This window comes from Tamandua tetradactyla, chromosome 26, assembly GCF_023851605.1.
Source record: "Tamandua tetradactyla isolate mTamTet1 chromosome 26, mTamTet1.pri, whole genome shotgun sequence".
In the NCBI taxonomy this organism is placed as follows: Eukaryota; Metazoa; Chordata; class Mammalia; order Pilosa; family Myrmecophagidae; genus Tamandua; species Tamandua tetradactyla.
The window spans coordinates 44,619,366-44,633,909 of NC_135352.1; the positions used below are offsets into that span (position 1 = coordinate 44,619,366).

At 38.7% G+C, this 14,544-nt stretch overlaps 1 protein-coding gene across 1 annotated transcript in view; it reads left to right on the top strand.

The window, feature by feature from the left end:
- The window catches only part of LOC143669770 (putative ATP-dependent RNA helicase DDX60), a 111,235-nt gene that overhangs the window by 9,429 nt on the left and 87,262 nt on the right, over nt 1-14,544 (top strand). The window contains 2 exon segments of the mRNA XM_077144370.1: nt 1,097-1,213; nt 12,327-12,494. Of these exon segments, the coding sequence (XP_077000485.1) occupies nt 1,097-1,213; nt 12,327-12,494 (285 nt within the window).

The window sequence follows — 14,544 nt, forward strand, 5'->3', positions numbered from 1 at the left end:
GCATGTGAGGTATAGGTTTTTTGTTTTTGTTTTTTTTTTTGTTTGTTTGTTTTTGTTTTTTTTCTTTCTATTATTGTTTTAATTCTTATTCTGTTGTCTTTTTGTTTCTTTTTCTGAATCGATGCAAATGTACTAAGAAATGATGAATATGCAACTATGTGATGTTATTGAGAATTGCCTATTGTACATGTAGATTGGAATGATTTCTAATTGTTTTGTTAATTCTTTTTTTAATTAATAAAAAAAAAAATAAAATAAAGATAAAAAAAAAAAAATGTGTACTAAGAATACACCTAGTTAGTTTCTGTTTAATTTTCCTTACTTGTAGTAAGACGTGAGTGTGCAGACGTTCTCTCTTTCATCAAAATGGTTTTGAATCCCACTATTTGCGATTCTTTGTGAGTTGTGTGGCTCCCCTCCTGGCATGCTGGGGACTTCCAGACGGGCGTTGTGACATCGGAGACGATGGCTTAGTTCGCCTTAGTCTGGCCTCCCACTCAACTCGCTCAGCTCTGTTGATTTTCTGTGAGCAGGAACAGTGTTGGGATTCAGTTTTATGATTGGAGCAAGTGCTGTTGTCAATTCTGTTAAAGCAATCCTTGAATCTGGGTTTTAAGAGAACTTCCTGCCCTGTCTCTCTGGGAGCAGAATACTTAAAATATCATTAAGATATTTCATAGCAAAAATGTAATGCGTCAAATGGACGCAATATTTGTTTTGTGGTTTTGGAAATGTTCTAAAATTAGATGGTGTTCATGGTTGTACAACTTTTGAAGTTTACTAAAAATCACTGAATTAGTACATTTAAAATGCGGGAATTTTAAAATATTGATTATACATCCAGAGAAGCTGTACTAAATTAAAAAACAAAATGCACTATATCCCTAAACAAAAATTAGTTTGGCAAAGGGGAAAATAGTGCTGTTTAACAGGCTGTAAAAACACTGTTGACTGTCTGCAATTATGTTAGTATAATTTTTTATATAAGAAATATATTTGTAACATAATTATAACTTAAATATCTGATGTTATGTAGCTAGAAATCCATGAAATATTTTATTTATGACAATTTTATGTAACTTTCCTCCCTTTGCAGAATAAACAGATGATTGAAAATGCTTACAAATGGCTGATTAAACAATTGGTAAAATGTACAGTTTCGGAATTAGCATCGCTTTTTGGAAACTTAACACAGAAAAATATGATGGAAGAGGTACAAAAACTTTTAAAAACCCTTTGTATTTTGAACTAATTTTAATTTTGTTGTTTTGTTATGATTACTTATTATTTGAACTAATTTTTAATTATGGAAAATAGTATAGACTTTCTGGATGGTCTGACCCACTTCCCCGAGGGACAGCATCATATAACTCCTGTGCATTAATCAAAACCAAGAAATGAATGTTGATACCATGCTATTAACTAAACTTTAGACCTTGTTTGAATTTCACTTGTTTTTCCACTAATGTCCTTTTCTGTTTCAGGAACCCATCCAGGATTCACATGCATTGATCTTTCGTCTCTTTTGACCTACAACAGTTTCTCTGTCTTTCCTTTTCTCTCACAGCCTTGACATTTTTGCAGAGTACTGACGATTTGTTTTTTGTGTGTGTGCCTCAATTTGGGCTTGTCTGGTGTTCTCTCGTGATCGGGATGAGGCTGTACTTTTTGGGCAAGAGGACCCACAGTTGATGCTGTGCCTCAGGCCTGATATCAAAGTGCTTGGTCTGCCTTACGCCCGGCCCAGGGGTCCTGGCCAGCTCTCTCCCCTGTGTGGTTGCTGTCTTTTTCTTTGTAGTTAATAAATATCATGGTGGATTTGCCTCCTGACTTTACAAATGCTGTTTATTCTCAATCATTTGCTAATTTATTGTAGCATCCAAAGTGGATCTCATCTGCACAGTCATTACTGATGTTTTTCACTATTAGTATTTTCTATTTCACTCTTTCCTTCTATAAATGTTAACTGTAATCCTACTATAAAACAGAGTTGCCTTATTATTTAATTCTTCATTGGGTTATTTATTTATTTCAGTGTAGGCTAATGGGCATTTACTTTATGGGTTAAAATTCAATATTTTCATTCTTTGTATTGATGCTCAAATTGTTCCAAGCTTGCCCATTTAAGTTAGCCCGTGCATTTGTTTTGCCAAGCCCCTATCTTTTTGAGCACTTTTTTTTTTTAGCCTTCTGAAACATAAGGTGTTACAATCTCATCTTGTATTTTTTGTACCCAAGCCCTGAAACCAACCAAGAAATTCTGGTGGCTTCTATTAGAAAATATCATTTGGAAGCCGAGATCTGGGTGCCGTGTTTGTGTTTTGCCTCGAGGACATTTCAGCAGACAAGGCTAAGAAACACATGTGTATGGGCTAACTCGTGCCTACATACACATCTGCACTTTAATATCTCTGTTCATCAGCATCATCTATCCTCTATCTGTATGGATATTAAATATTATGCATTCATACTAGCTTTTTTTCCAGTCCAACTGCATATGGTTCATTTTAGCACTCCCACTCTTCCTTATTTACAGCTTCTTTTTCCAACAATGGGAAATTCATCTCTCATTAGCTACAATGTATTTACTTTTTAAATTCTAGTATGCATATAAAATAGTTTTATAATTGCTCGCTCATCCCTGTGAGAAGCAGTTTCACTAAGTAGACTACAGCAGTCACGTGCAGTTCTTTTCATCGAGTAGCCCTAGCACATGTCATAGACTACCTATCCATGCATTAGGGGGGTTCTTTTTTTCACCACACTCTTTTGCATTCTGGGTCAATTGTGATTATGTTATTCATTTATAATACAGGTGGACTCATTTGTTAGTGTTTGGGTTTTGTTTTGTGTTCCTCTCGCTATATAGTGGTTGGTTTTCAGTGTCTGTTTACTTTGGAGGGTGTTTCAGTGTCTGTTTACTTTGGAGGGTGTGCGAAGGCTGTATTGAATATTATAGAGTTCTAAGAATCAGAAGTATTAAAAAAGTTATACTCAAGAAACACTTTCTTCTCTCCTCTGCTACTCTATCCTGTTTTCCCTTCTATCTGCTTCCTTGCCCTGTACTTACAGTAGGCACCCAGCCCCTTTGGTCTCTGCTTTACCTTTCCTATATTTCTGGTACACAGAAAAGTAGGTATGTGTGTATTTTTCTTATATCCATTTCTTTCTTAAAAGGAGGTAGCATATCATAGATATTCTTTAGCAGGTTGATTTTTATAGCAACAGAATGTCTTGAAAATCATTCCACACTAGTTTATAGATATATTCCCCATTACCTTATACAGCTGCATAGCACTCCCTTATGTGCAACTACTGTAGTTCCTTTAATCAATGTTTGTATGGCATTTATGTTGCTTCTGATATTTTCACTTACCAAGTGCTGTAATGGTTAGGGGCATACTTTCAGAGTAGATCTAGAAATGGAATTGCTGAATTAAAAGATAAATTTATATGTAGTTTAGATATTGTTAAATACCTCTCTAGAAGAATTGTACCAATTTACATTCTTACCAGCAATGTATTAGGGTGTCTGTTTCCCTACAGCCTTAACAACAGAATGCATGTCATGTTTTTAAAATTTTGCCAGTCTCTGATAAGTAAGAAATGGTACCTTATTGTTGTTTTAGTTTGCAGTTGTCTAATTATGAATGAATTTGAAATTCTTTTTTTATGATTTTATGCTGAGTTGATTTTTGAATAAGTTGATAAATGTATAAGTATATATATATATTTGAAAATGGAGATTGAGTTTTCTCAGCACCAGTGGTTGAAGAGACTGTTATTTCTCAACTGAGTGGTCTTTGCCCCTTGTCAAAAGATCAGTTGGCCGTAAACATGAGCATTGACTTCTGAGCTCTGGATTCTATTCCATTTGTCTGTGTGTCTGCATTTGTGCTAGTACCAAGCTGTTTTGATTATGGCAGCTTTGTAATAAGTTTTAAGACCTGGAAGTGTGAATCCTCTAGCTCTGTTCTTTTTTTTTCCAGGTGGCATTGGTTGTTCAGGGCCCCTTAGCCATTCATATAAATCTGATTCTCTTTTTAATTTCTGAAACGAAGGTTATTGGGATATTGATTGGAATTTTGTTGCATCTATAAATCACTTTAGATAGGATTGACATCTTAACAATATTTAGTCTCCCAATCCACGATCACTGAAAATCCTTCCATTTATTCAGATTTTCTTTTTGCAGTGTTTTTGAGGTTTCTGTGTATAAGTCCTTTACAAGCTTGGTTAGATTTATTCCTACTTATTTGATTATTTTAGTTACTATTGTAAATGGATTTTTTTATTGACTTCTTCTTCTAACTGTTCATTGCTGTGTATAGAATTACTGCTGATTTTTTGGTTGTTCATCTTGGATCCTACCACATTGCTAAATTCATTTGTTAGCTCTAGGTACTTTTGCAAATTTCTTAGGTTTTTCTGCATATAGGATCATTTTATCAGCAGGTGGTGGAAATTTTACTTCCTCCTTTACAATTTGAATGCCTTTTATTTTTTTTTCTTGCTTAATTGCCCTGGCAGAAACTTCCAGAAAAACGCTGAGTACCAGTGGTGACGGTGGACATCCTTGTCTTGTTCCAGATCTTAGAGGGGAAGCTTTCAGCCTTTCATCAAGTAGGATGTTAGCTGTGAGTTTTTCATATATGTCTTTTATCATATTCAGGAAATTTTCTGCTGTTCCTAGTTACATGAGTGTTTTATCAAGAAGTGGTCTGAATTTTGTCACATGCCTTTTCTACATCAATTGAGATGATCATGCAGTGTTGTCTCTTCATTCTGTTAATGTGGTGTATTACAGTAATTGTTTTTCTCATGTGAACCACCCCTGCATATGAGGGCTAAATCACACTGGAGCATGGTGCCTGACTCTTTCAATGTGCTGTGGTATAGTGCTTGCTAGTATTTTGCTGAGGATTTTGCATCTATATTCATAAGAGATAATGGTCTGTAATCTTCTTTTCTTGTGATGTCTTCTCTGACTTCTGTATGAGGGTGATATTGACCTTGTACAATAAACTAGGGAGTTTTCCTTCCTCTTCAGTGTTTTTGAAGAGTTTTAGCAGACATGGAGCTAAGTCTTCTTGGAATGTTTGGTAAAATTCCCCTTTGAAACCAGTCCTGGGCTTTTCACTCCTGGGAGGCTTTTGTTTACCAGAGTTTTCCTTCCTCTTCAGTTTTTTTGAAGAGTTTTAACAGACCTGGAACTAAGCCTTCTCGGAATGTTTGGTAAAATTCCCCTTTGAAACCAGTCCTGGGCTTTTCACTGCTGGCAGGTTTTTGTTTACCAGTTCAATCCCTTCCTGTAATGGGTTTGTTCAATTTATCTATTTCTTTTTGAGTCAGTGGAGGCAGTTTGTGTGTTTCCAAGTATTTGTCCATTTCATCTAGGTTATCTAGTTTACTGTGTTGTATTGTTCATAGGCTCATCTTACAGTCCTTTTTATTTCATTGGGCCATTAGTGATGTCCCCCTTTAGATTTCTGATTTTTGTTATTTATTGCCACTTTTTTTGGGGCAATCTAGTTAAAGGTTTTTCAGTTTTATTTATCTTTTCAAACAACTGACTTCTGGTTTTGTTGATTCACTCTCTTTTTTTTGTTCCCTATTTCATTTATTTCTATTATACTCTTTGTTATTTCCCTAGTTCTTCTCACTTAGATTTAGTTGTCTTATTTTCCTACTCATCCAGTTTTGAGAGTAGGTCTCCGTGGCAGTGAGGTTCAGGTGTCAGTTTGGCCAGGCGATGGTGCCCAGCTGTTCGGTTGCTGTGAACATAAACCACTAGCAAGTGAAACATCTGTAGTTGGTCACATCTACAGTCGGCTAAGGGCAGTGCCTTCTTCAGTGAGTGATGCTTAATTTAAACAGCTGGAGGCTTGAAAGAGAGAGGTCAGAAGCGAGCTCAGCAGCTCAGCATACCTCATCTCAGCACTTGCAACTCAGCCCAGATGTTTGGCAATGCAGGAAGGAATCACCCTGGGGAAAGCTTTTGGAACCCAGAAGCCAGGAGAGAAGGCTACCAGACATTGCCCTCTGCCTTCCCGTGTAAGAGAACCTCAGGCGAGAGCCAGCTGCCTTTACTCTGAAGAACTATAAATTTTTAACTAAATAAGTCCCCTTTTATTAAAAGCCAGTCCATCTCTGGTGTGCCGCATCTGGCAGCTTTAGCAGATTAAAACAGTCTCTGATTTGAATTTTTTCTTCTTTTTTAATGTAAGCTTTTAGAGTATTAAATTTGTCACTCAGCAGAGCCCTTGCTACATTCCATACTTTTTGTGTATGTTGTATTTCATTTTCATCTGCCTCAAGATATTGCTCACTTTCCCTTGTAAATTCTTCTTCAACCCATTGGTTGTTTAAAAATATGTGGTTTAATTTTTCACATATTTGTGAATTTTACATTTCTCCCCCTTTTCTTGATTTCTATCTTCATTTGATTGTGAAGAAGATACATTGCCTGATATTAATATTTTTGAATTTGTTGAGACTTGTTTTGTGCCTGACGTGTGGCTACCCTGGAGAACGCTCCACACGCGCTGGGGAAGGGCGTGTGTTCTGTTGTTAGCAGCTGGCATGTTCCGTGAATGCCGTCACGCCGAGCTGTCTTAGAATATTGCTCAAGTCTTGTATTTCCTCACTGGTGTTATGACTAAATGTTCTGTCGTTATTGATAGTGGCGTATTAACATCTCCCACTGCCAACATAGAACTGTCAATTTCTCCCTTCAAATCTGTCATTATTTGCTTCATGTATTTTGGGTGCTGCTGTTAGGTGCCTTTATGTCTACAGCTGTTAATGTTTTCTTGGTGAATCGACTAATTTATCAGTATTTAATGACCGTCTTTGTCCATCATGACTTCTTTTGACTTAAAGTCTGTTCTACCTGATATTAGGATGGCTGCCCCACCTCTCTTTTGGCTACTACTTGCATGGTGTATATTTTCCATCCTTTCACTTTCAATTTATTTGTGTCTTTCAATTTAAGTTGAGGCTCCTGCAGGTAGCATCAGTTGGGCCTTGCTTTTGCATTCATAATGCCAATCTTTGTTTTGCCTGGAGAGTTTAATCCACTTATCTTTGATGTCACTACTGAAAAATGCAGGGCTTGCTTCTGCTTTTTTTCTATTTGTCCTTTGCAAGTTTTACACCTTTTCCCTCCTCAATTCTGCCGCTAATGCCTACTTTTATATTTGTTTGATTTTTTGTGAGTACCACATTAAGTGCTTTCTCTTTTCTAGCTGGATACGTTTTTCGTATATTTTCCTTGTGGCTACCATTGGGCTAAAATTTAACATCCTAAATATAAAACAATCATACTTGGTTCGACACCAACTTAACTTCGATAGCATATGCGTATGCTTTTCTAGATCCCTCCAGCCTTCCGCTTTTTCTTGGTATTTGTTATCAATTGTATCTTTGTACATTGTATGTCCAAAACCATAGATTCATTATTACTTTCTGCACATTTGCATTTTAGCACTTTTAGAAAGCAAGAGGCAGAGTATTATATAAAAAAAAGATTAATACTAATGCTTATAAATACCCAATGGTTACCTTTTCTAGATGTCATTATTTCTTTTACCGCTTTGAATCCCTATCTTGATCCTTCCTTTGCAGGCAGAAGAACTCTCTTTATTATTATTGCTTATAACACAGGTCTAGTTGTGAACTCCCTCAGCTTAAAAAACAATCTGGGACTGTCGTCCTCTCTCCCTCACTTTTGAAAGGAATCTCACTGAATATAAAATTCTTGGTGGCAGTTGTTTTCTTTCAGCACTTTAATATTTCAACCCACTGTTTTCTTGACATGTTTTTTGATTAGAAATCAGAAGTGAATCTAATTGAAACTCCCTTGTATATAGCATGTTGCTTTTCTCTTATTGTTTTCAGAACATTCTCCTTGTCCTTTGCTTAAAATAGTGTGATCAATATACAATGGGGTATAATTTTCTTTATGTTTATCTTGCTTTATGTTCTCTGTGTTTATTGGATGTGCATATTCATATCTGTGTTAGGTTGCTAATGCTGCTGAAAAGCAATATTTCAGTAATGGAGTGGCTTTTAAAAAGGGAATTTAATAAGTTACAGGTTTACAGTTCTAAGGCTAAGAAAATGTCCAAATTAAGGTACTGGCAAGATGTTACCTTCACTTAAGAAAGGCTGATGGGTCAGGAACCCCTCTGTCAGCTGGGAATTCATGCGGCTGGGATCTGCTGGTCCCTTGCCCCTGGGCTCTGTTGCATTCAGCCTCTGTTCCTGTGGGGGCTCCTCACTTGGCATCTGAAGGCCTTCGTTGAGCTCCTCCAGGACACGTCTGGGTTCTGGACTGCTCAGCATCTCATGGGAAGGCATATGGTGACGGCTGCAGGGCCCTGCATCTCCGAATGTCTGGGTCTCGTGTTGGCTGTCAGCTCTGCCTGCTTCTGCTCTCCGAGCGTCAACATCTGCTCTCAGCTCTGGGCGCTCTCCAAAATGTTTCCGCTTTTAAGGAACTTTAGTAAACTAACCAAGACCCATCTTGAGTGGGTGGAGTCACATCTCCCTCTAATGTAAGGTTAATACCCACAATTGGGTACATCACATCTCCATGGAGATAATATAATTAAAAGTTTCCATCCTACAGTAGTGAATCGGGATTAAAATATTGGATCAGGATTAAAGCATGACTTTTCTGGGGTACATAATAGTTTCAAACTGGTGCAACATCTTTTGCTAAGATTGGGAAATTTTCTTTCTTTGTTTCTTTGCGTATTCCTTCTCCCCCTTTCTCTCTCTTCTCTGCCTGGGCTTCCCTATAACCTCTATATTGGTTGCACTTGGTGATGTCTCAGAGGTGTCCTTGGCTATTTTCGCTTCTGTAATTCTTTTTTCTTTCTGCTCCTCAGCTAGACTTCTTTCAGTTGTCTTGTCTTGGAGTTCACTGATTGTTTCTGCCAGCTCCAACCTGCTGTGGAAACCCTCCTGGGAATTTTCACTGCAGTTATTGTGCTCTTCAACTCTAATAGTTCTCCATAGTTTCTTTGTAAATGTTTCTATCTCTTTACTGAGATTCTCATTATTTTCCCCCTGACATCCTTCATTTCTTTGTATTTCCCTTCACCTCCTCGAGCGTTTTGAAGAATGCTTTTTTTTTTTTTTTAAGTCTGATCAATATGGCCACATTCTGTTATTTTTTTGTGGGCATTTTCTGGGTTTTTCTCCTCTTCCTTTGGATGGGCCAGCATTTCCTGTCTTTTTGTTTACTTGCGCACTCTTGTTGCACACTGTTTTTAAAATATAAACTCTTGATTTTTCCCTTCTGGATCTGTTTCTTGATTTTGTAAACAGCTGTTGATAAGTCAGAGATTTTCTTGAGGCCCAGCCTTCCTTCCTGCCAGGTCTGCCCAAGGTGAATGCAGCATGCAGGCCCCCCTTGCCTTTTCTGGGCTGTGTCCTTTTAGTTTTTTGGGGGTTCCCCTGTTTATAAGAGTTTAGTGCCACTTGAATGTCCCAGGACACAGACCTGCATCTCCTGGGTGTTTAAAGCAGGCAAGCCTTTGCCCCACACTGTCAGCCTCTTTGTTTCTCGTGGTCCTTTCATTGTCTCAAGCTGCTTTTCATCTGGCATGCAAACTCTGGGAGGGCTGCGGCTGGAGGGGACTTTCCCAGGCCAGTGGTTCCCAGCTGATGCAGGGCTGGGACTCAGGGATGGGCACAGGCCAGCTGCAGAGTGCTCCGGTGAGCAGAGCTTCTTCCGCGGCTCCCCAAAGCTGGGCTTTCTTGCCTGCCCAGCAAATGCAGTCCTTCAACTGTCCCCTGCAGCCCTCGGGTGGGGTGGGTAAAGACCCCTTCTTTGGCGCTGTGGTCTGGGGTGCCCTTTAGCAGCGTCCTCACTGCTGCACCCCGTGGTCTGATGTCCTAACCAGACGCATGATTGTCCCTCAGCTGTGCCCAGCTGGGGTCTGGGAAGAGGATTTTTCTGGCCCTTTCTCCTGGCAGGACCCCTCAGTGCCCTGCCATGGTGAGCGAAGGGGCCAGTAACACCCCATTTTTTGTCAGTCTAGCAAAATCCAGGCGTGTTAACTGTATTTTTATTTGTTTGTTTATTTGTTTTGATGGTGGGTGAGGGGTTCTGAGTCTTCAAAGTTGTGGTTTTCTTTAGTATTTCAGACCTTACATATTCCCCTTGTCTTCTTTTCACCTTTATCACCTAATTGCTTAAGGGTGCTTCCTTCTCCCTTTTCACTATCTCTCCCCTCCATACCCACCCAAACATGTATTTTTGGAAAACTGTCTCTTTAAATGGTTTTTGTTCTTAAAACACTTCCAATCTGTTAGGCACAGGGTCACTAAAGTTTTCCACAGGAGACAGCGAGGTAAAGCTTAAGGGGTTTATTGCTGGAAAGAAAGAGACAGAAAGCAAAAGGAGAGCAGGCAGGTGGGGGGCAGCGAAACCTGCTAGCAAAAGGGAAAGGAGAAATGGTCCCACTCTCTTTCTGATCGTTGTGGTTTCAAAGGAACAGCCATGCCGAGAAGGGTGGGGTGACGTGTGGCCACGGGCACCGCCGGAGGGGCCGGGCAGGGGCAGCTTGTGACTGATGGTCACAGTTAGGTGGTCTGGCCTCTGGCGGGTGGGGGTGGCACATGCTGTGACATCTCACCGGCACATTAGGGCCTGTCAGAAGAGCTGCCGAGTGAGAGGAACTGAAGGGGCCCCGTGTTACAGAATCTGTTTTGTGTGTTAGGTTTTATTTTCTGATTCCTGATACAATCCTTTAAATCACGCTTCTTCTTTTAAGGCACGTCTGTCTCTTTAAATCGAATGCCTAATCCTTTAATAAGGCATCTGTCTCTCTAAATCACTCGCCAGTCCCCCTAAATGCCATTTGATTAAAAAATCGTGTATGGCTTGGAATTCCTGTCTTGCAGTCAGAGCACTATTCTAACCTATTATGTTTTAGTATTTTCAGATTTAGGGTAGATTTTATCTTTCTTGAATGATAAAGAAAGATACTTCACCTTTCTCTAATGTCACTCCTCGAGGTTTCCAGTAGTTTCTCTCAATCTCTCTTTGGTTATGGCAAGGTCTTGAGAGGGAGGAAAGTGGAAAAGGAGTGCGAGGGATGGCAGAGCTGTGGTTTGTTGGTCTTTTCTCTTGCACGCACATGCACACCCATGCACACACAGGTATTGTGCAGTTTCAGCATCCTCTTCTCAAGTAATGCTGAGGATGTGCATTTGTATACAATTTTATAGTTGTGAAAATACTCTCTATCATTTGGGAAGAGTCTGGGGAAGTTGATTTCTACAAACCCTGTGGTTTCAACAGCTTGGACTCTGACAATACTATGTACGTGTGTATGTGTGTGTGTGAATGTATTTCTGGAAAATTCATGGTGGACTTTGAAAAATGTAAAAATATCCTGTGAGTAATCCACTGCCTAATACTGGAATATATGTTGATGTAAATTTAAAGAATAGAAGTATAAAATTTGGATTTCAGAATGGCACAGTCTTATGACTCCTCTGATTACCTTTCATTCTCGTTATATCACAATTACTAATGCTACCAATTCTTAGATGTAAAAACACACTTTATGAGTGTATTATTTCAGTGGTACCTTATGTATTTTGCACATTTGAGAGCAATACCTTTTTTATTCACCCTCCAAATTAATAAGATATGAGCATTTTCTCTTTTCATTCAATAATTATTCACCAATTTAATTTTTAATGGCTGCCTTGAAATTGAAAAACTGGTTTTTACAAATAACTCTGTGAGGAAAATCTTACTGCTTAAACTTTGTAATATTTTGGATTATTTGACTAGGTTGGATAACTAGAACTTGAATAGCCAATCAAAATATATCAAAATATTTATCAATAGTCATATGTATTGCTTTGCTAACTTTCTCATTAGCAAGAGAAATAACCTATCACATGATTTCAAGTCCCATTTATTACCATTTAAAAATACTTTGCTAAGTTGAAAATGCTATCTATTTTCTTCTGTTATTATCAAAGAGACTGAACATTTTATTCTATTCTATTAACATTTATATTTCTGTTGTGAATTATCTGCTCGTATTTTATTTAAGGTTTAGGCATTTTCCTATAGATTTACAGAAGCACTTTCATATTTATATTTTTAAAGGTTCATTGATGTATTTGTTGCAATTATTTTCCTTTTAAAATTTGTTAATCATTTTTTAGCAAAAATATCTATAGTTCTATGTGGTTATCTCTATCAATTTTTTCTGCAGTTTTTCTAATAGGATCAATTATAAGTAAATATTTTTCTAAATATCATGACATTTTACAATTTCCTTCTATGATAGGCACTTAAGACTATGTCTCTGCTTAAGCAACTCTGGCCAGAAGGATCTGACATCCGGCGGGTTCTTTGTGTTGCCTCCTGCTCACTGTCTTTGAGGATGTACCATCGCTTTTTAGGAAACAAGAAGAATGAAAAGGCTGTCTCTGGTCAGGAAATGAACTCTCAACAGGTGTGATCAGTGTAATTGTACTGGGAAACTCCATTGCTCTCTGCTTCTGAAATTTTATTGATTTGATCTACCATTTTTTTTCCATTTGATAATTAATAATTGATTCTCCTAAAAATAGAGGAAAATTTAGAATTTGTGTTTATAGGAAAGCATCTATTGGGCTGTTGCATGGTTTAATATTTGACTATACAAGTGTTTTACCAGAGAGTGCCCTTAGTGTGTATTTAGTCTAATTTGATAACTCAAAGGAGGGGAAATGAGAAGAGAGTAACGTAGCACTTTTGGGAGCCTACTGCACCCTGTGCTCTGGGTTCTTCGTGTGCACCGTGCCATCGCTTCTCATATCAACATTTCAAGGGAAATATTATTGTTTTTATGTCACAAATGGAAAGAGTGTGGAGTGCGTGGGGAGAACACAGGCTCAGAGACAACAGAAGCTTTCAGCAAGTCACCGCTTTGTCACCTACACAGTCCAAAGGGACCCCAAGAGCAGGGGAAGGACCTCATCATGGCTCTTCTCCTTCCTAGGAGGAGAGGAACAGATCTGAGCTGCTGGAGGGCAGGGTTTGATATGACCCCAGGGCGGGGGTTCCTGCCCGCCAGATCCTGCCCCGATAGGCAGCTGGCACTGCTTGTCCCCTGGCTTGAGGTGTATCAGGCCTTGTCCTTATACCTGACACTTGCCGCAGTCTGCAGAATGGAGAGGTACTGAAACACCTGCACACGAAAGAAAAGGGGTGGGGTAGCTGAGAGCTGGAAGGTGGCCTCTAGGTGTGCCTGACCTTCCCATCAGACAGGCCAAAAGGGGCCAGGAGTCAGACACAGGTTTTATTAGGACTTGCCTCAGACCACAGTTCATGAATAGTCAGAATTGAACTCAGGTCTGTCTTGTCCTGGTTTCATAACACCAAACTTCTTTTTTTTTTTTAAGCGATTTTATTGATATATATATAATTACATATCATGTAATCATCCATGGTATACAACTGATGATTTACAGTGTCATCATGTAGCTGTGCATTCATCATCACAATAGATTTTTGAACATTTTCATTACTTTAAAAAAATGAAAATAAAATCAACATAAAAGTACAAGTGAAAAAGAACACCCAAAACTTCTCATATCCCATCATCCTGTTTATTTATTTATTAGCTCTGTTTTCTTACTCATCTGTTCTTACACCAGATAAAGGGAGTGCCAGTCACGAGTTTTCACATTCATATAGTCACACCATGAAAGCTCTATAGTTACTCAGGCATCTTCAAGAAGCAACACTACTGGATTGCAGTTGAAGAGTTCCAGATATTTCCCTCTAGCTATAACAATATGTGAAAAACTGACAAGGGATATCTATATATTGCATAAGATCTCTTGACTCTAAAATCTTTCAGCCACTGAAACTTTATGTTTTCTCATTTTTCTGTTCCCTTTTTTGGTCAGGAAGGTTTTCTCAATCTCATGATGCCAGCTCTCAGCTTGTCGCCTGGAATCCCATCCTACATTGCCAGGGAAATTTATTCTCCTGGGAGTCATGTCCCATGTTGAGGGAAGGGCGGTGAGTTCACTTGCCATGTTGGCTTAGAGAGAAAGGCCGCATCTGAGCAACAAAAGAGTTTCTCTTGGGGTGACTCTTAGGCATAATCATAAGTGGCGCTAACCTATCCTTTGCAGGAATAAGTTTCATAAGGGCGAGCACCAAGATTGAGGGTGCCGCTCATCAACTTGGCAATTCCCTATGATTTTGACAATATCAGGTCCTCCCCAGGTGGGGAAGTTTAATTTTTCCACCTTTCTCCAAGTTCCTCAAGGTGACTTTCAAACTGTCTTTTCAAAGAACATTTATGTTGCAGTGTCTTGGTGTCATTCTAACTGAAGAGATACTGAAAAAATTCTTAACCTTCCTTTGGCTAATAGGGCCCATTAGGAATCTGTTGACCAGTATGGATTCACTCCCCAACTAAACACTCATCCCTGTATATATAATGTGTGCATGCACACACACACACACACACACCCCTACACAATAAAATATACATGTATACACGTCTA